Raw genomic sequence first — 21828 nt, 5'->3', positions numbered from 1 at the left:
CATCTTCATTTTCATCCCTAGTATTTTGCCTACATTCTTTTCATTCTATCCCCTCTGCCACCCCTGTGTCTGGCTTCCTCATTCCTCCTATACCCAGCTTGGTTCTCACATTCTGCAAAATTGTGCTACATGTCTAAAGCAACGAACACTGCTGAATTCATGCGTCTTGCTTCTTCTCTGGAGCAGTTGAAAGAGCATGGGCTATGGCATCAGGCAACACAGGATTTAAAACTTGATTCTGCTGTACTGTGGTTTAAATGTGTCCCCCTTCAAAAATCAGGTGTTGAAACTGAATGTCCAAAGTAATGGTTTTAAGAGGTGGGGCCTTTAAAAGGGGAGTAGTGCCCTTCATGAGTGGCATTAAGTGCCCTTATAAAAGGGCTTGATGGAAGGAGTTTATTCCTTTTGCCCTTGACTTCTGTCATGTGAGGACACAGTATAATTCTCCTCCAGAGGATGCAGCCCTTACCTGACCACCAAACCTGCTGGCACCTTGATCTTGGACTTGCCAGCCTCCAGAACTGTGATAAATAAGTTTCTGTTCATTATAAACTGCCCAGTCTGTAGTGTCCCATTACAGCAGCATAAATGGACTAAGCTATACTGCTTGAGAATTTGCTTTCTTACCTTAGGTCCATGACTTCACCTCTTTGAACTTCAGTTTCCTCATCTGCATAGTGCAATAATGATATCCACCTCACTGGGCTTTTTAGAGAAAAGCAAAGTGCACCTGCCCTCTTGCAGCTAAAGCAGAATAGCTTAGTCTGTTTATGCTGCTGTAACAGGACACTACAGATAGGTAGTATATAAAGAACAGAAATTTATTTCTTACAATTCTGGATGCAGGCAAGTCCAAGATATTAGCTCCCTCTTCTAATACTTACTGTGAATCCTCATTGCCTAGTGATTCAGGATACAGCTCCTCAAGCCTCACATTCCAGATTTCTCCAGTGATTCCTGCCACCACTTCCTACCACACCACCTTGGGCAGGTCTGGTCTAGCAGGCTGCCCAGGGGTCCCTGAGTCTGCCACCTGTGCCTGGCTGCCCATCCTTTGCACCACAGTCTCCCTCTCTGCCCATTCAAGCCTGGGCTCTCTACAATGCCCAGTGCAAGTCACCTCTTCATGGGAAGCCTTCCTTCCCTGGTTAGTATAGAACAGTGTTAGTACAGTGCCACCAGTTTCTATACTAACTTTAGTCATGACAATTTATATTGTGTTATATTAATAGTTCTCACTTGATGGGAAAATTTTGAAATGTGAGTCTTCAATAAGTAAAATCACAAATTGCACACTATTAAAATTGGCAGAGCTAATCAATTATTAGCAATTTTGACACTATCTCCCTGTGACTATGCTACTTTAGCGGTTCAACAGAAATGCTCACCTGTGTGGAACAGGCATGAACTCTGGGAGTGTTGAGGCGTTTTGGCAGATATCCCTCCTCTAAAATATGGCCACTGGTGTGTCACCATCTAGCCCTTGCTGCTGCTTCACAGCCACGTGGGGCAGGCCCTGCACAAATCCAGTAGACAGGAGTTGGCTTGGTTTGCTTAGCTTCCTGTCGATCACATGGTTCACAACACTCAGATGAGAGGGTTCCCTTACATCCAGCCCTGACATGTACTATAGATTGGGACTAAAGAAGAAAAAGGTATCCAAGTTTCTCTCTAGCTCTCTATCAGGCTCACTTTCTGGGAGAAAAATGTTGATTTTTCTAAAGTAGATAAAACTCTGTTCCACCCAAAGAAAGTGGCTTTTAATTCATCAGAGGAAAAGGTCAAACCTGTGTTTGTTATCAAAGGATTACATACAAGTCAATTGTGTGCTGCTGGGTCACCTACAGTGACCTCTCCTTTTTAGAATAGACAGTTTCAGTCTAATTCCAATATAACTGAGGGCCACCCTGTGTTCGGCCTAACCCTGAATGTAGCCTGAAGAACCTTTAAGATAAAGGAGCCATGTTAGAAAAATTATTTTCTGCTATGCTTATACTGTATTTAGAATTCAGTATACCAAGTTCATAAGAATGAGGGCTAGCTGTGTTTCCATGCTGGCTTATCATCTCATGGGATAGTAAATCCCTTTAACCATTAGATATCCCGGCAAATGAATGTCCATTTGAGGGGGGTTAGAATGTACAGGTATAAATTTTGCCTGGTGTGGTGGGCGCTGACATCCACTGAATGTTCCTGCTTCTTGGTTCCACACAGTTGTTGATGTCTATCAAGGCTGGTGTGGCCCCTGCAAACCTGTGGTGAGCCTCTTCCAGAAGATGAGGATCGAGGTCGGCCTGGACCTTCTGCACTTTGCATTAGTAAGATTCTCTCTCAGCCAACAGTCATACAACATTGTAAAAATAATTTAAAAATTTAAAAGAGTCAGGAAGGAGAAGTGTGAGAGTGGCCTTTCTCAGGTCATTAAAAAGGAATCAGTGTGGACTTTTTGTTGATACTGTCATGATACTTTCTAATTTCTCTAGTTATGAAGGTTCCTATTCCCCATCCCACCACCCTATGTCCCTCTTGGCTTGAGCAGTTCTTGGTGCTATATGAAGAGAAGAAATGTATGTCACTCAAATGCATATTCTCCCTCTTCTTTTTTCTTTGTCCTGTCACCCAGGCTGGAGTGCAGCGGTGGTATCACGACTTACTGCAGCCTTTGCCTCCCAGCCTCAAATGATCCTCCCACCTCAGCTGCCCAACTAGCTGGGACTATATAGGCACATGCCACCATGCTTGACTAATTTTTTAACTTTTTGTAGATACAAGGTATCATTATATTGCCCAGGCTGGTCTAGAACTCCCAGGCTCAAGCAATCCTCCCACCACAGCATCCCAAAGTGTTGGGATTACAGGCGTGAGCCACCACCCCAGCCACATCTCCTTCTTGACTCGTGAACACTGTTGACTGAAATGTCATTTTCAGAGCAAAGAGTTTTAAGATTTCCATCCTCTGCTCCATAAAGGGGAACTTTTAGCAAATATTTATTTGGATGAATGTATGGAAATGGGAATAAATTCCAGAGAAGTGTGCAAGAGACACTGTTGATATGCTGCATGGGTTTGAGGTTCATAGGCAGGGAAGACAGGAGAAAATATAACTTACACTAATCACTCAAGAAGTTGGACTTCAAGGACTCTGCAGTTCCTCCTTTGGCAGCCAGTCTTGGTGCTTCCATAGGCAGTGTGCTGTAGAAGGGCTTGCATGGGGGATCTCTTATGCCCATGTGCAGCAGGTTTCTCAGACAATGAAGGTGGTGCCTGAGGACCTTCACCTCGGTTGTCAGTCATGGCTGCAGAAGGACATTAGCCAGTAGCGCTCCCTTGGACTGGTGCAGTAGCCGGGTGGGGTAGGAGATACTCTTGCTTCCTCATTTGATTCTTCAAGAGAGTACATGTCTGCAATTTTATAGGACAGCTCTGATTAGCAGGAACAGCATGAGAGCAAATTGGGGCTCTACCTGGGGAAGTCAGTCCTGGGGGTGTTCACTTCCCTGTGTGGTTTCCCACCAATCAATCGGGCCCTGCACCCCCTGCACCCAGGGTACCTGCTGATAGTGGTTTTCTTTAGGCAGAGGCAGATCGTCTTGATGTCCTCGAAAAGTACAGAGGGAAGTGTGAGCCAACCTTTCTGTTTTATGCAGTAAGTACATTTTCAGAATCAGAACTATTTGACGATTGCAAATCATTAGAGTTCAAAATAGAAGCATCTCACTGACATTAATTCTCTCTGGGAAAATTAATGGGAACCACCAAGAGGCCTCACAGATTCAAACAAGTGATGCTGTTTTCTCTGATGCCTCCCAGTCTGTTTTTATGATGTTGGCTACATACAGACATCCCCACCCCCAAGTCTAACTGGTGATACAAGCTGCTGACTAGGATGGTGGCCTGAGGGCCCTGTGCCCAAGGAGGTGGATAACACAGCACCCTGGTGGTCACTGTGCTGGGGTAGCCTTCCTGACTTGCTGTACACGGGGAGAGAGTACCAGTCACTCAAATGTACATGCTCCTTTTTGGCTCATGAATACTCTCGACTGAGGCTTCACTCTCAGAGCACAGGGTTTCAAGATTTCTATTCTTTGCTCCAGAAAGGGAAATTTTTAGTAAAAATAGATACTCCTTTATGGGGCAGACAAGCTCTTCATTCACTTTGATTTAATCAGAAAATGTGAAGATATGTTTACAGAAAGTTAGAAATGAGAGGGACTATTGAGGAAAACCAAGTGGCCCAGTGTTTTGAAAATATAATTTGGACCAGCTGGATATGGTCCAGCTCCATGCCCCTTAGGGCCCACTGTTTCACACTTGGCTTCCTAGGTTTAGGCCACCTGCCAGGCTCAGATGGCAATGGATCGATATACCTCCTCACTCAGACCAGCCCCCTCATTGTAGAGTCAGGAATACTGGGATCTACTCAACCAGGTCTCTGAACACCAGGCTAGGGTTGTTTAATTTGGAAAACTTCAGCCTCCTGGCCTCAGCACTGCAAGTATTACAAATTGGAAACTTATGATAAAACATTATTTGAGCTTTGGATTTTAGTAGGGAGACTGAACTTACATGAGATAACATGGTTGGGAGGAAAGGAGGGAGAAGTAGGAAGGAGCTCAGAGATGAGCATGCCCCAGACACACCTGACATCAGAGCTCAGCTGCAGAAATGGGATCATTACCAAAATGGCTTAATTGCTTGAGCCCATAGCAATTAAAACATAAATCCTAATTGGCTGTATGGGAACATGGACCACAATCTTCAACCCTATGGTGGCCCACTGAGGGATGGGATGGAAATGGAAGGAGGACCCACTCTATGTGAACTTCTCCCTCTCCAGATCCATTTCTTTGTGAGTACAAACGTAGAGACTTTTGGCTGGGTGCAGTGGCTCACACCTGTAATTCCAGCACTTTGGGAAGCCGAGGCAGGCAGATCACCTGAGGTCAGGAGTTTGAGACCAGTCTGGCCAACGTGGTGAAACACTGTCTCTGCTAAAAATACAAAAATGAGCCAGGCCTGGTGGCGGGTGTCTGTAATCCCAGCTACTTAGGAGGCTGAGGCAGGAGAATCACTTGAACCCAAGAGGCGGAGGTTCCAGTGAGCCGAGACCACACCACTGAACTCCAGCCTGGGCAACAAGAGCGAAACTCCATCTCATAAATAAATAAATAGACTTTTGAAAGAGTTAAAGCGGAAACTCAGGTTCATCCCAAATACCACCTGGCCTGTGAAGTCTTCCCTGACCATCTCAGATGATGCTGGCAATTCTTGCCCCAAGTTCCAAGCACCTTATAAGTTTCCCTATTACAGCAATTATTTTATAGTATTGTAATTGTTTCTTCAGCTTGGCCAGCCATCCCTCTCCCCACTCTACTACCCATTCATGAAGGCTGCAGCTATGTTTTTTCATGTTTAATGTTTATATTCTTTGCCTCTGCCTTAGTGCTTGGTATAGTAAGTGTTCAATAATATTTGTTGAATGAATAAGTCATGTGTAAGCTACACTTAGTCACTCATAACTTACTACGTATTGTTCCTCCCTTAATGAACTGCTGGTTACCCTGAAGGAAGCTTTGAAAGGAGTGGCATGGCCTAGAAGGTAGAGATCAGAAAAAGAGAAATCATTTAAAACTAGGAGCAGACTGGCCGGGCGCGGTGGCTCACGCCTGTAATCCCAACACTTTGGGAGGCCGAGACAGGCGGATCGCAAGGTCAGGAGATCGAGACCATCCTGCCTAACACAGTGAAACCCCGTCTCTACTAAAAATACAAAAAAATTAGCCAGGTGTGGTGGTGGGCACCTGTAGTTCCAGCTATTCGGGAGACTGAGGCAGGAGAATGCTGTGAACCTGGGAGGTGGAGCTTGCAGTGAGCCAAGATCACGCCACTGCACTCCAGTCTGGGCGACAGAGCAAGACTCCATCTCAAACAAACAAACAAACAAAAAACCTAGGAGCAGACCTGAGGGTGTCCTGCCAAGGGAGGGGAGCAGAAGTGAGCACCCTGCTACAGGCCTGGGGTTGAGGGACCTTGATCTTGAGCACACTCCTAGACAATCTTGCCATCTCTTGCAAGAGATTAATTATTTGCCAAGAGTATTTCATGCTGTTTGTAACGTATTCTAGGGAGGAGAACTGGTGGCTGTGGTTAGAGGAGCAAATGCCCCACTGCTGCAGAAAACCATCCTAGACCAGCTGGAGGCTGAAAAGAAAGTGCTGGCTGAAGGCAGAGAACGGAAAGTGGTAACTGGAGGTCACTTCTACAAGCACCTAACTCACAAGTGCGCTAGTAGGGCGAGATCAGCAGTCCCCATCCCTTCACCTGACTCTCCTGGAGCTGTTGGTGGACAGCTTCATAAAAGTTTCACCTGGGTCTGTTCCTCATGCACTGTGCCCTGGTGATATGTGTGCATTTTGAAACCTTCTTATAAAAGCCATCTCTTTCATCCAGAGCGCTTTATTTTATCCATTTCCCTTTCATCTCCCACTTCAACCCTTAACAATGAATTCAGAAATGAAAATCAAGTTACAGAATGGAGTGGTGGGTAGGAGAAGTCAGCTTTCCTGGGCTCCTCTCAGCCTCGAGGTGAAATCTCTCCTAGTGACCCACTGGCTCATATTCCTGAAGGTTTTACTTGTGAACTCAGAGGGCTCATTTCTTTAACTTAGAAATTAAGGTCTGTCATTATCATGAGAAATAGAATCAGCAAAGCTTGTGATTTTGATACATTATTTCCATGATAACATTGACTGCCAGTTCTTCAAATAATTGGCTGCCTTTGAAAATCAACATACCGTAGGTAGAGAGGTATTTCCTGGTGCTTTGAACATCTGGCAAATGTGACTCAACACCATTCCATGTTCATTGTTCAAGTTTTCTTATTAAATTCCAAATAGCAAAGCTCCATTTTTAGAGAATGGATTAGAATCAAATCATATTTTTCCCAAGAAAACTGGCCATTTTCCCTCACAAAAGAAAACTGCAAATGCTAACATTTTCATGTGCCTCCTCCAAGGGAATATTATCTCTTTATGGCTTCTCTGTACTGCATAGTCAATCTCTTAATATTTACTTACATTTCAATTCTTTGTCTTCTTATCAACTATCTCTACTTAATGCTTATGAAAAGAGGCAGACTCTAAAACTTAAGCATGGATTTTCTTGTATTCTAATTCTGTCAGTCCCACACCATCACCCAACTACCAAAAAGGGTCCTGTAAAGTTTCCAAGACTGATAATTTTGACATTTTTTTCTCTGTGTTTTGGAGCTTTGCTTTTTTTAGTTTCTACAGGTTTTTGAGGGTCTTAGTGGTAATGTTAATTAGCTAACTACTTTCTTTTAATGACCAATTTGTACTAGATTAAAGATGAGGCTCTTTCTGATGGAGATGAATGTGTTTCCCATGGAAAGAACAATGGTGAAGATGAGGACATGGGTGAGTGCAGAACCAATGAGCAAGGGAAAAAAGCAAAGCAGACTCAGATTTTATATATGTTTAAAATAGATGAGTATTCAGTTTACTGAGCAATCTGAACTCTGAGATTTTTTAATGGTTCATAATTTTCTTTTAAAAATTGATATATAATAGATGTGCATATTTTCAGAGTACATGAGATAATTTGATACATTCATGTAATTAAATCAGGGTAACTGGGATATCCATCACCTTAAATATTTATCTTTTCTTTATGCTATGGATATCCAAATTATTTTCTTCTAGCTATTTTGAAATGTACAAAAGATTAATGTTAACTATAGTCACCCTACTGATTTCTTGAATACCAGGTCTGATTTCTTCTCTCTATCTGTAGATTGTACCTATTAATCAACCTCTCTTCATTCCTCTCTCTCCACTCCCTGGCCTCTGGTAATCACCAATCTACTCTCTATCTTCATGAGATCCATTTTTTAAGTTCCCACATATGAGTAAGAACATGTGCTATTTGTTATTCTTTGCTTGGGGGCTTATTTCACTTAACATGATCTCCAGTTCTATCCATGTTGCCACAAATGACAGGATTTTAATCTTTTTAATTAATGAATAATATTCCCTTGTGTATATACACCACATTTTCTTTATTCATCCATTGATGGGCACTTAGGTTGATTCCATATTTTGGCTATTGTGAATACTGCTGCAATAAACACGGGAGTGCAGATATCTCTTGATTTCCTCTCTTTTGGATACATACATAGTAGCGGGATTGTTGGATCATATGGTAGTTCTAGTTTTGTTTTTTCAGGAACCTCCATACTGTTTTCTACAGTGGCTGTGCTAATTTACATTCATACCAGCAGTATATGAACATTCCCCTTTCTCTACATCCTCACCTCATTATTCTTTTTTTTGTTTTGCTTTGTTTTGTTTTGAGACGGAGTCTCCCTCTGTCGCCCAGGTTGCAGTGCAGTGGTGCGATCTTGGCTCACTGCAACCTCTGCCTCCCAGGTTCAAGCAATTCTCGTGCCTCAGCCTCCCTGAGTAGCTGGGATTACAAGCACCCGCCACCATACCTGGCTAATTTTTACATTTTTAGTAGAGACTGGATTTCGCCATGTTGGCCAGGCTGGTTTTGAACTCCTTACATCAGGTGATCCACCCACCTTGGCCTCCCAAAGTTCTGGGATTACAGGCGTGAGCCACCACACTTGGCCTCCCTTTTTTTTTTTTAAATAGTCCCCATTCTAACTGGGGTGAGATGACATCTTATTGTGATTTTATGATTTGCATTTCCCTGATGATTAGTGATATTGAGCACCTTTTTCATATACCCACTGGCCATTTTTATGTCTTTTTTTTGGAGAAATGTCTACTCAGATCTTTCGCCCATTTAAAAATCAGATTATCTTTCTTTTTGCTTTTAAGCTGTTTGAGCTCCTTATATATTCTGGTTATTAATCCCTTGTCGGAGGGATAGTTTGCAAATATTTTCTCCCACTCTGTGGGTTGTCTCTTCACTTTGTTGATTGTCTCCTTTGCTTTGCAGAAGCTTCTTTGCTTGATGTGATCTCATTTATCTATTTTTGCTTTGGTTGCCTATGCTTTTGAGGTATTACACAAAAAATCTTTGCTCAGACCAGTATCCTGGAGCAGTTCCCCAATGTTGTCTTTTGATAGTTTCATAATATCAGGTCTTAGAATTATGCTTTTAATCTATTTTGATTTTGTGTTTGTATATGGTGAGAAATAGGGGTATAGTTTCATTCTTCTGCATATGGTTATTCAGTTTAACCAGCACCATTTATTGAAGAGAATATCCTTTTCACCATTGTATGTTCTTGGCACCTTTGTTGAAAATGAGCTGGCTATAAATGTGTGGATTTACATCTGGGTTCGCTATTTTGTGTCTCTTTTTATGCTAGTATTTTGCTGTTTTGGTCACTATAGCTTTGTAGTATAATCTGAAGTCAGGTAGTGTGATGCCTCCAGGTTTGTTATTTTTGCTCAGGATGGCTTTGGTTATTTGGGGTCTTTTGTGGTTCCATATAAGTTTTAGGAATATATTTTCTATTTCTGAGAAGAATGTCATTGGTATTTTGATAGGGATTGCATTGAATCTGTAAATTGCCTTGGGCACTATTAACATTTTAACAATATTAATTCTCTCAATCCATCAGCATGGAATATCTTTCCATTTGTGTGTGTGTGTCCTCTTCAATTTCTTTCATCAGTGTATCACAGTTTTCCTTGTAGAGAGCTTTCACATCTTTTGGTTAAATTGAAGTCTACATTTTTATATTCTTTGTAGCTATTGTAAATGGGATTGCTTTCTTGGTTTCTTTTTCAGATTGTTTGCTGTTGGTATATACATATGCTACGGGTTTTGTGTGTTGATTTTGTATCCTGCAACTTTACTGATTTCGTTTATCAGTTCTAACAGTTTTTTGGTGGGGTCTTTGAATTAAAGTGGTAAAAGCAGGCATCCTTGTTTTATTCGAGATCTTTGAGGGAAGGCTTTGAAATCTTCCCCACTCACTGATGCTGGCTGTGGGTTTGTTATACATGGCTTTTATTGTTTTGAGGTATGTTCCTTCTATACCCAGTGTTTTGAAGGTTTTTATCACAAAGGGAATTCAAATTTTATTGAATGATTTTTCAGCATCTATTGGAATGATTATATGGTTTTTGTTCTTGGTTCTGTTAACGATTTGATGAATCACATTTATTGATTTACATATGATGAACCCTTTTTACATCCCTGGGATGAATCCCACATAGTGAATGATCTTTTTGATGTGTTGTTGAAGTTGGTTTGTTAGTATTTTGTTTAGGACTTTTTCATCTATGTTCATCAAGGATATCGGCCTAGTTTTCTCGTTTTGTTGTGTCCTTGTCTGGTTTTGCTATCAGGGCAATTCTGGCCTCACAGAATGAGTTTGGAAGTTTTCCCTCCTCTTGAAATTTTTTTGAAGAGTTTGAGTATAATTGGTATTAGTTATTCTTTAAATGTTCAGTAGAATTTAGAATTGAAGCCATCAGGTCCTGAGATTTTCTTTGGCAGAAGACTTTTTATTACAGTTGTGATCTTGTTATTTGTTACTGGTTTGTTGAGGTTTTCTATTTCTTCATCATTCAATCTTGGTAGACTGCATGTATCCAGGAATTTATCTATTTCTTTTAGGTTTTCAAATTTGTTGGTGTATAGTTGTTCATAACAGTGTCTAATGATTCTTTATATTTCTGTGGTTTCCATTGTTATGTCTCCATTTTCTTTGTGATTTTATTTGGGTCATCTTTTTTCTTAGTCTGGCTAAAGGTTCGTTGATTTTATCTTTTCAAAAAATCAACTTTTTGCTTCATTGATTTTTCTGTATTTTTTAGGCTAAATTTCATTTATTTCTGCTCTGATCTTTATTATTTGCTTCCTAGTACTAATTGGGGGTTTGGTTTGTTATTGCTTTTTTAGTGCATTTGGGTGCATCCATTAGGTTATTTGAAGTCTTCCTACATTTTTTGATGTAAGCATTTATTGCTACAAACTTCCCCTTTACTGTATTACTCCTTTTATTGTATCCTGTAGATTTTGGATGTGTATTTCCATTTTCATTTGTTTCAAGAAATTAAAAATTTTCCTTTTTTTCTCTGATGCATTTGTTGTTCATGAGTATGTTGTTTAATTTTCATGTGTTTATGTATTTTCTGAGGTTCCTCTTACTATTGATTTCTAATTTTATTTCACTGTGGTCAGAAAAGACATATATGATTTCTGCTTTTTTGAATTTGTTGTGACTAGTTTTGTGGCTTATAATTTGCTCTATGCTGGAGAATATTCCACATGCTGATGAAAATAATGTCTTTTCTGTAGCAGTTGGGTGAAATCTTCTGTAAATATCAGTTAGGTCTGTTTGGTCTAGTATGCAGTTTGACTACGACGTTTGTCTTCTGTCTGAATGATCTGTCCATTACTAACAGTAGGGTGTTGAAGTACCCTATGTGTTGCAATATTGTATTACTGTATTGCAGTCTATCTTTCCCTTTAGATCTATTAATGTTTGTTTTATATACTTGAGTGTTCTGGTGTTGGGTAGATATTTATAATTGTTACTCTTGATGAACTGACTCCTTTATCATTATATAGTGACCTTCTCTGATCTAAGTATAGTTTCTCTTGCTCTCTTTTGGTTTCCACTTGCAATGAATATCTTTTTCCATGCCTTCACTTTCAGTCTATGTGTCTTTATGGGTAAAGTGGGTTTCTTGTAGGCGCATATAGTTGGGTCTTGGTATCTTTTTTTTTTGAGATGGAGTTTCACTCGTCGCCCAGGCTAGCACGATCTTGGCTCACCACAACCTCCGCCTCCCGGGTTCAAGTGATTCTCCTGCCTCAGCCTCCCAATTAGCTGGGATTACAGGCATGGACCACCACACCTGGCTAATTTTGTATTTTTAGTAGAGATGGGGTTTCTCCATGTTGGTCAGGCTGGTCTGGAACTCCTGACCTCAGGTGATCCGCCCACCTTGGCCTCCCAAAGTGCTGGGATTATAGGTGTGAGCCACTGCATCTGGCCTTTTTTTTTTTTTTTTTTTTGAGACAGTCTAGCTCTGTCACCCAGGCTGGAGTGCAGTGGGCATGATCTTGGCTCACTCTAGTTCTGTCACCCAGGCTGGAGTGCAATGGTGCGATTTTAGCTTACTACAACCTCCGCCTCCTGGGCTCAGGTGATTCTCATGCCTCAGCCTCCTGGGTAGCTGGGATTACAGGTGTGTGCCACCATGCCCAGCTAATTTTTGTATTTTTAGTAGAGACAGGGTTTCACCATGTTGGCCAGGTTGGTCTTGATCTCCTAGCCTTGAGTGATCCACTTGCCTTGGCCTCCCAAAATGCTGGGATTATAGGCGTGAGCCACTGTGCCCAGCCAACAGTGGGTTTTATACCTCAAATATCTTCTTTTTGCATATTAGTATTTTTTTCTTTCAGATTAAAGATTTCCTTAGGCATTCCCTTTTTTTTTTTTTTGTTTGAGATGGAGTCTTACTCTGTCACCCAGGCTGGAGTGCAGTGGGCACAATCTTGGCTCACTGCAACCTCTGCCTCCTGGGTTCAAGTGATTCTCCTGACGCCTCAGCCTCCCCAGTAGCTGGGTTTACAGGCATGTGCCACCAAACCTGGCTAATTTTTTTTGTATTTTAGTAGAAACAGGGTTTTGCCCTGTTGGTCAGGCTGGTCTTGAACCTCTGACATCAGGTGATCTGCCCACCTCAGCCTCCCAAAGTGCTGGGCCACCACGCCTGGCCTACCTTCATATTTGAAGGATAGCTTTGCTGGGTACAGTATTCTTGGATGACAGTTTTTTTTTTTTTTCTTTCAGTATTTTGGAAATGTCATTCCACTGCCTCCTGGCCTATATAGTTTCTATTGAGAAGCCTGTTGCTAGATAAATTGGAATGACTCTGGGAAGTTTAACCATAAAATATTCTGTCTCCAGTCACTTGACTTCAAACATACTGTGTCAAATCTCTTTGGATCTTTATCAGCATTTTGGGCACATTTCACAGCGTTTTGATTATGTTCAAATATAACAGGTGTGACTTTCATTGCAATTACCAGGCATCAAAAAAGCTGCATGTAATAAAATGGAGGGTAGCAACATTGAAAGCAATGATGCTGTTATTTCCTTAGTTCTTATTTGAACTTTTTAAAAAAGCTCAAGCTTCTTTTTTCACCTCTTTCTTAAACATTAGAAAACCTTTCCTTCCCAGAGCCCTACAACCTCTTTCCTGTATTCTCCAAATATTAACTTGCAGATTTTACACTCCTGGGTATCACAGTACTTCCTGAACCTTTCATATGAGAACAACTTGACCTGACAAAATGAAGAAAAGCTAAGAGTTAGGAAAGCTGTTGCTGGGACGGTGTCTCTTGGTGGTAACTGAGACACGAGCGAAAACCAGAATTAGGCTCAGGAACTGTGTTGATAAGAGGAGGAAGATTTTTTAAATTATTGCTTGAAATAGAAAGGCTGTTTTTACATGTGTGGAGAATAAGAATTGTTTGAGCTGGATTCTAACAAGGGAGAAGGCACCGTTTAGGACAGCAAAACTTCAAGGGTGAAGAGAAAATCAGTGATTGTGATTCTGCAGGAGACATTTGTTGCTCCCCTGTTGCATCATCTCCTCTTTCTTCCCTCCTCCATGATTTCCTCCCAAATCAAGTCTCTCCCACCTAGAAAACCATCTAAGATACCGCCCTTGCCCTTAGCCTTCCTCTTATTCACAGCCAGGCTTCCTTTGTCCACACTCTAGGCCACCTTCACTTTCCATTCATGCCCCGACCTGCTGCAATCTGGCCTCTGCGCTCACTACTTCCTGAAATGGTGGTCACTGGTGGCACCAACAGGTAGTTTCCAGTGCATAACTTATGGGATTTTTCTGCAGAATGGGATGATGTTCACAATGTCTTCCTTCTCAAAACCTTCTCTTCCGGTTTCTGGGATGTCACAACTTTTCTTGTTTTCCTTCTATGTCTCTGGCCTCCCCTCAGTTTCTCCTTCATTGGCTTTTCTTGTGCTGCCCTTTTAACCTGGAGCACCCCAGGCCCCTGCTTTGGTCTCTTTTCTTCTTCCTCTACCTCTAGGTGATCTCACTAATCAATTTATAATGGAACTTATTGTAAAACTCTCTTAAAATCTAAATATTCATAACATGTTAGAAATAGTAATCTCAGAAAGAAATAACAGATTTGTTGCTTGAAATGATTTATATTTTTGCAGTACATGTTTTTGAGATTTTTCAGAGTAGAAGCCCTCTTTAAATGTAGATATTGTCTTGTTTCATTTCAACACAACCAATGTAAAAGCTGAGAAACAAAATAGGTGATGGGAGAATGATGATTCTGTGGGGAGTGTAGACAACTCACCGAAGACAAGTTTCTATAACAGAAGCAGGACAATGGAGGTGGGCTCATGGACTAGACACAGACCTCCCTACAGCTCCTGTGGGCCTAAGCAGTGGACTCTGATCCTGTGGCACCTCCCTCATTGTCATAGCTAATTGGACTGGTGGATGCTCATCCAAGGGCAGTCAATCAGCAGACTGGCCAGTGAGCTAGGGCTGGTACCTTGGCTAAAACCAATGAGTGGGGCAATCTGGCTTCTCTCAGGAGAACTTGAACGGGGACAGACTACTGAAACTGCAATCTGGTAGTATGTGCTGGAGCTGAGAAGTCATGGAACATCATGCAGACTCAGGGCCTGGAGGAGCCATTTTTAGCCACATGGCAGGAGGGGGAAAAAGTAGCAGAGGCACAGGAGCCAGTAGAGTGAAAGGAGAGCACGTGGCAGACAGCAGGTAGAGGCTGGGAATCATGAGAGGGTGAGGGCAGCCAGTGTGTTGCCCATGCTCCAGACCCCCCTCTCACTTTCTCCTATACCTCCTCTTCTTCCCACTCCCCAGGCCAACTCAATTCAGTTGTTTCTGGATTTCTGGTCCCAAGCAGTCTTTCAGCAATCCCTTCCCCCATGTTCCTCCTCTGCCACCTGCCCAGGTTCATTGAGCCAGTCTCTGAGTCTCTGTTCCTTGCAGCAAGATGGAGGTTGAGGTCTGGCCTCAGGTCTGGAGTCAGACTGGTGCATCCACCAGAGTCCAGGTTTGCAGGGGCAAAACTAAGAGGCCAGGGAAGGGAACTCTGAGAGCCCAAGCCTGTGCCTGGCACTTGGTGCAATGGAGCCTTGTGTAGAGGTTGCATTGTTTTTTGTGGATGGCCTCCCAAGAGCCTCAAACATCAGCATCTGACAGCACCACTTTTTGGCTTAGTTTCATCAGAGAGGACCTGTACCTTGGCCATCATTAAACCAGATGCAGTGGCCCATGGAAAGACTGATGAGATTATCATGAAGGTAAGACAGACAACACTTACCATGCACCACTGTCCTTGTGTCCTCTTTTGTGGATAAACAGGGATGGGGCACTGGACAGTGACATCTTAGTGCAGAAAGATGACTTCTAAGGGGTTGTAGCTCAAACTCCATTCAAGTAAATGAAAATGTTAAATCTGATTGGGACAGATAACATGGGGATCAGTGTCTCCACAGCCTTTAATGTTGCCTGTCTTTATTTTTTACCTTTCAACTAAATTAATAAATCAATGTGAATTTGGGCTTGATTTACCCTTTTAGAATATTTATATATATTCTACAGATTCAGGAAGCTGGGTTTGAAATTCTAACAAATGAAGAGAGAACCATGACAGAGGCAGAAGTGCGACTTTTCTACCAACACAAAGCTGGAGAGGTCAGCTCATCTACTTCCACAAGTTCAACACACTGTCGTTTCTCTTCCTCCAACATTATGCTTATAGATTGATATTAGTGTGTAACAGAAGAAATTATGAAGAACCAAAATAGGAACAGCAAGTGGGTCATGAATTTGTTCTCAGAATGACAATAGGCTGTATCAGGTAAAGTTTTTTGGTTGCAAAGAAAAGGTTTTGACTCTAAGAAATGAATTAAGGAATTTATTAGAAGGAGAGTCCATAACTCACAGAATTGAAGGGAGAGTTTAATGAGAAGGGCTTGGAGACAAAAGGAAGCTAGGGATCTCGAAGCAAAGCCTCAAGCATATCACTTTAGATACTGCCATTGGATAACTCAGATCTAACTACCTTCCATTTGCTTCTGCTGATGACCCACCTGCTTGGGAGTCTTCTTGGCTTAGCTTGGGTCAGAACCCTTCCTCTCAGGTCAGGGGTGTGTGTGTGTGTTGGGGAATAGGCATCCCATGGTTGTCAGTCAAACTTGGACCAAATGAAATGGGTAAGGGCTGTTCCCCGAAGGAAACCCAGAGTACTGTCACTTGAGGAGGGAGGAAGGGTTGTGAGGCATTGCATGAAAAAAAAAAAAGTACCAACTATATTTCAGCCCTTGGTTATCCAGCATCACACGATTTCCACAGATATGGTCTTTTAAATGTCTCTGCCTAACTTATATAATCTCATGTTTATTCCCAAATGAGTCAACTTAAAAGTCTCGTCATTCTGAGTTCTCTGAGTGTGGTTGGTCGTCACTACCACCCATCCCTGACACCCTCCACAGCAGGCAGAGGTGGCCAGGCAGAGACAGGGTGCAGTGGCTGAGTGGCCACGGGCATACTGGCTCGTAGCAAGGCTGCTCACTAACTCCCTCCCATTCCGTGGGTGAGATGGGCTCGCTGATCCTCTGCAGGCCCTAGCAGCTCCTGCCCTGGTCACTGTTTTCCCTCCCTGTGCCTAGGAGGCATTTGAGAACCTGGTACATCACATGTGCAGTGGACCGAGCCACCTCCTGATCCTCACCAGGACTGAGGGCTTCGAGGACGTGGTCACTACCTGGCGAACCGTCATGGGCCCCTGTGACCCCAATGTGGCCAGGAGGGAACAGCCTGAAAGGTGATGTCACCAGCTGTGGTCCTTTCATCCATCTTAAAACCTGCATCCCAGGAGGCTGAGTCCCACTCAGTGTTCAGCCTAAAATCATGGGTAACACAGGGGACTCTCTGATGGCCAGGAGCCTCTCTCTCATATATTTGGGGAGACCCTGACATCTTCCCCCTCTGTTCCAGTCCCCAGCCTTTGCTGAGTGCCTCCTGTGAGCTGCCTCCTCTTCCTGCTCTGTCCTCTTCTGAAGGCTGCTTCTGGATTCATTCCTCAGTCGCTGTTTTCTCTTTTCAGCCAGAGGATTCCACAGGGTACTCCCAGGAAAATACAGATTCTAGGGCCCCATTCAAGCCTGTCAATCAGAGACTCTGGGCCAGGGCCTGAGAATCTGCACTGTAGTCTCAACGCCGTCCAAACCTACTCCCCATCAGGGTGTCCTGAAGCCCTCGGGAGTCTGGGTACCTTGTTCTGCACATTGCACTGGGCTTGCTTGGCCTGCTCCTTGGACTTGGGAGTATTTAGCTTGGCTCCAGCAATCCAAATCCACTGTACCTTGGCCTTTGCAGCTGACAGGCCCAGACAACAGGAAAGAAATTAGAGGCCAAGGAACTGCAGTTGTACTTTGTAGCTGTAGGGGACCAGGAACATTTATATGAGGCAGGCTGGGCTAGTGAACGCCAGCTCAGGATTCAGATCTTAGGTCACTGCCAAGTCTCTTCTCAGCCTGAGTTCTCTCAACTGTAAAATGGGGATATGAGTATCCATCAGGATTGTGTATACATACATGTATATATCTCAACGAGAGTAGTGCTTGACATACAGGAAATCATAGCAATATTATCTTACGAGGTTATTGTAAGGATAACTATGCACAACTTTATCAAGCACTTGGTATGGTGCTAGCCTTTGGTAGTAATATAGAAAAAATGGCAGCTCCTGTGCTTACACCATTAATCATGCATCTTTAAAATGGGGGTAACAGTAGACTCCCTCATAGAGCTGTGGCGAAAATGTAATGGGATCGTATAGGTAAAGTACCCAACTATGTGCCCAGCACACTGCCGTGACCAAATAAATGCCAGCTACTATTATCATTGCTGCTGTTCTTGGTATTTCCTGCAGAGAAATCAATTTCACAGGAATGCAGGGTGCTGATTGGTAGTTGGTGATCATGTTGCCAGAAAGCAAAACATTTCTTTTCAAATGAAACAATTGTTTCTTTTACATTTTGCCAATGTTCCCAGTCTCCGAGCTCAGTATGGCACAGAAATGCCCTTCAATGCCGTCCATGGAAGCCAGGACAGAGAAGATGCTGACAGAGAACTGGCATTGCTCTTCCCCAGTTTGAAATTTTCAGACAAAGATACAGAAGCCCCTCAGGGTAAGTCATCAAGGCAGACTTGGTCTTTATTAAATCATAGATACAAGGAATTTGTGACTATGTGCTTGAGTGTGTGGGGGATTGATAATTTTTGGTAACTAAGTCTTCAACCTAATACAGTCCTGTTCTGAAAATACAGGCCATTATATAACTTGATTATCAATACTAAACTGTTTTGTGTTCTCATAGAGCAACAGTGTTGCTTTTTAATACCTCATTAAATTTTTTGCTGCTTATCTTGGAGTCATATTTTTGTTACAAAAAGTACTTTATTTGCATTTCCCTGTGGAAACCATTGGGAAAATTTCATTAACTTTCTGGAAGCCTACCTCAAAGCCAGTCAGAGGCCAGACCTGCTCCACACACTCCATGTTAACCCTAAGGGCTCACTGAGAAACGCAGCTATACGGAAGGGCCCTCAACCTGGAGCCTGCTGTGACCTCATTTCCCTCAACCCCACATTTCAATGCATGACCGTTGTTTAGGAGCTTCCCTTCATGGGAAGAATTCAGACAGCCTCTGGGAAAGGCATGCCAGGTGGCATCGCCACCTCCAAATCTGGGTGAGAACCCCAAGGGGTCCGGAGCCCATGTGACTCAGTCTACCCCACAACCAGTGGAACTGCTGCATTACATGTCTCTGGTTTGAGCATGAAATGAGTGGAAGAGGCTGGGAGATGATTATCTTGGGAAAATCCAAAGGATGTGAGGGTTGGATTCTTGGGAGGTCACATTCACATCTAAAATGTGTGTCTAAATGTTTGGGTTTTAATCAATATATTTGCCTAAATGTTTGATATGCTCATGGTCTCAAGATCTGAAATGCAGCCAAGTCAAAATAGGTGGACTTGCCACTGCTCTGTGAAGTAGAATTATTCCCACTGCCAGCTGAGAAACAAGCTGAGCGTGCCACAGAGGTTGGGGAGCCAGGAAATCTTGGGAAGTGTGGCTCTATGTGGATCAGAGACCCACTGACACTCCAGGCCAGCTTTCCTCTGGGACCTGCCCTCAGAGAGTCCATGATGCATTTCCTTATGTGTCCAGGGTTGTGGGGCACCTTCAAGCTTTGGGAATGGGGGGTGGTAACTGGAAGCAAATAGCTGTAACTCAGAGCCAAGTCTGTGGCAGGTGGCTGGGAAGTTCTCACTGGGCTGTTGGGAGTGCTGGAAGATCATGAGACTGACTTTTTGGCCTCAGGTGATGAGAAAAGGGGCTATCTGCAGACCACATCCTGGGAATAAGTGCACAGCCTCCTTTGGACACACTGGCAGCCTGGCTGGGGTGCTGTTCTGCCCATTTATTCTGATATGTCACTCTCTCAGCTTTGGGGAGCAGCATATGCCTCCACTGTACTTAGCACTATTCCTGCTTAAAAAAAAGGCAGGCGTCAAGGTGATAGACAATCCTAGGTTTGAATCCTGGCTCCACTATTCCCCAGCTGAAGAGCCTCTGAAAAGTTACTTACCTTTTCTGGGCCTCAGTTTCGTCATCTGTGAAATGGAGATAATGATAGACTCGTCATAACCACAAATAATTTCATAATAAAAATCTTCATCATAGAGCTGTTGTGAAGATGAAAGACAGGATGTAAAGCTCTTGGTCTGCCATCTGACACGAATTAAATGCTCAATGTTATCCATTCTAATTTATTTAATTCCTGGTCCTTAACACATATCAGGACTTCTTTGCTGGCCCTCCTGCTCTGACCTTTAACTTCCCATTTCTTTGTGGATGGTGGGTGGGACAGAAGGTCTGGGACAGGGCTGTTTCAGGAGTCCTACCAAACATCTGTCATCCCACAGGCGGTGAGGCTGAAGCAACAGCGGGGCCCACTGAGGCGCTTTGCTTTCCCGAGGATGTGGATTGAGATGGCTGTGCTGCTCTTCCAGAGCATGTGACCAGGGGTCTACTGCACAAAACAGACCTCCAGAATCGGAACTTACTCTTCTGAGTACCAATACTTTTTGGTTTAGCTGTCTTTTGTAGACAATGAAAATAATATGGCTGGGCGCAGTGGCTCACGCCTGTAATCCCAGCACTTTGGGAGGCCGAGGCAGGTGGATCACCTGAGATCAGGAGTTTGACACCAGCCTGGCCAACATGGTGAAACCCTGTCTCTACTAAAAATACAAAAAATTAGCTGGGTGTGGTGGCATGCACCTGTCATCTAGCTACTCGGGTGGCTTAGGCATGAGGATCGCTTGAACCCGGGAGGTGAAGGTTGCAGTGAGCCGAGATCATGCCACTGCATTCCAGCCTGGGTGACAGAGTGAGACTCCATCTTCATAATAAAAAAAAAAAAGTAAAGAAAGAGAATAGTATATACTTTTCTGCCTTATTGAACAGTATGTAGAACACAGTTTTGTTTTTTTTTCTGTCTTTGGGATTTAACAAAATAATTGAACATCAGTTATTACATCCTGTTGTGAGATATAAGTGTCATCTCAGAGGATACTGGGTTATATGAGATGGTGTTTCCCCAACAATAAATCTACTTTATGAATTAAACAATTTTAGAACTTAATTTGGTAACCATGAGCTTGAAAACAGTGCAGCAAGATTGGCTATGACACTTCCAGGCACACTGATACCGAGGCAGATATAAATAGGCTCCAAATGCTTCCTCACACTGCCTGCCCAAGTCACACCAACAGTCATTTAATGCTGCCAGATTTTCCCATCTGCAGTTCTCCATTACCAGGGCATGTTCCTAAAGCAATGCTTAGACATTAAATTTGGAACCAGGGTTCATCTAATTTTCTTGACGCATCCCTCCATTTCTCTGGCTTCTGATTCTGGCTGACACCTAAATTTAAAAGCTGAGAGCTCCTAGTGGGGCCAGGTTGCCTTCAGCTCTCACTGAATTGCCTGGCTTAGCCATCCCTCTGCAGTTCTTCCCTTGAGGGACACAGGATTTCAGTAAAAAGTAGCTATTATGACCACTTGGGAATTATTAGCACACAATGCCACCCCCTCTAACCACTTTATTTATAAATTTGCCAAGTGCCGGCATACTTTTTCCTATCTGAGAAGGCCATGTTCTTCTACACCACGAAGCAAATGCCAGCGTCTTCCTCCTTGCTGGTTTTGTCCATGACTTGAAGTTCTTTAAATGGGCAGTTAGCTCCCAGAGGACATCTTCATGGGTGCATGCCACTTCGTCAGCCTAGCACAACACAGTCTGTACTCAGGGGACAAACGGATAAGTCAGTCCCCACAGTTGGGAACCAAGGCCAGTGACCTTCAGTAGGCCCTACTGTTTAAGGCCACTGTGTTTCCCAGGACCTCGTGCCACCCCTGGATGGAAACACACATGTCCACAGTGCTCATCGGAACCTGTACAGGATCTCAATGTGCCCAACAGTGCCCTCACTGACAGGACCTGTCAGGAAGCTGGATGCACTATTTCAGATCCCCAGACTCACAGCCCACCATGGGGCTGTGCTCTTCCCTTTGGGAGTGGGCTCAAGAGCGGGGCCCATATGGTCTGTGCCCACTTCACAAGTGGCAAACAACTTGGAGAAGCCCTATGCCTGGGCTTCCACACCACAGGTGTGTGTGGCTCTGAATGAGCTACTTGGAGGGGGTACACCCAGCTGA

At 43.3% G+C, this 21828-nt stretch overlaps 1 protein-coding gene across 7 annotated transcripts in view; it reads left to right on the top strand.

The window, feature by feature from the left end:
* Positions 1-21828, top strand: part of NME9 (NME/NM23 family member 9) — a 30539-nt gene extending 8711 nt beyond the window's left edge. For 2 of the 7 annotated variants that reach the window (XM_054552683.2, XM_054552685.2), the window contains 8 exons: positions 2215-2318; positions 3575-3646; positions 6126-6242; positions 7361-7436; positions 15252-15334; positions 15636-15728; positions 16706-16860; positions 18093-20019. In XM_054552683.2, coding sequence (XP_054408658.1) covers positions 2215-2318; positions 3575-3646; positions 6126-6242; positions 7361-7436; positions 15252-15334; positions 15636-15728; positions 16706-16860; positions 18093-18327 — 935 coding nt within the window. In that variant the 3' untranslated portion in view covers positions 18328-20019. The other 5 variants (XM_054552684.2, XM_054552687.1, XM_024244618.3 and 2 more) reach the window with 5 other exon arrangements.

Source organism: Pongo abelii, chromosome 2 (assembly GCF_028885655.2).
Source record: "Pongo abelii isolate AG06213 chromosome 2, NHGRI_mPonAbe1-v2.0_pri, whole genome shotgun sequence".
Taxonomy (NCBI): Eukaryota; Metazoa; Chordata; class Mammalia; order Primates; family Hominidae; genus Pongo; species Pongo abelii.
The sequence above is the reverse complement of the archived record's forward strand: the minus strand, read 5'-3'. Positions and strand labels throughout refer to the sequence as shown.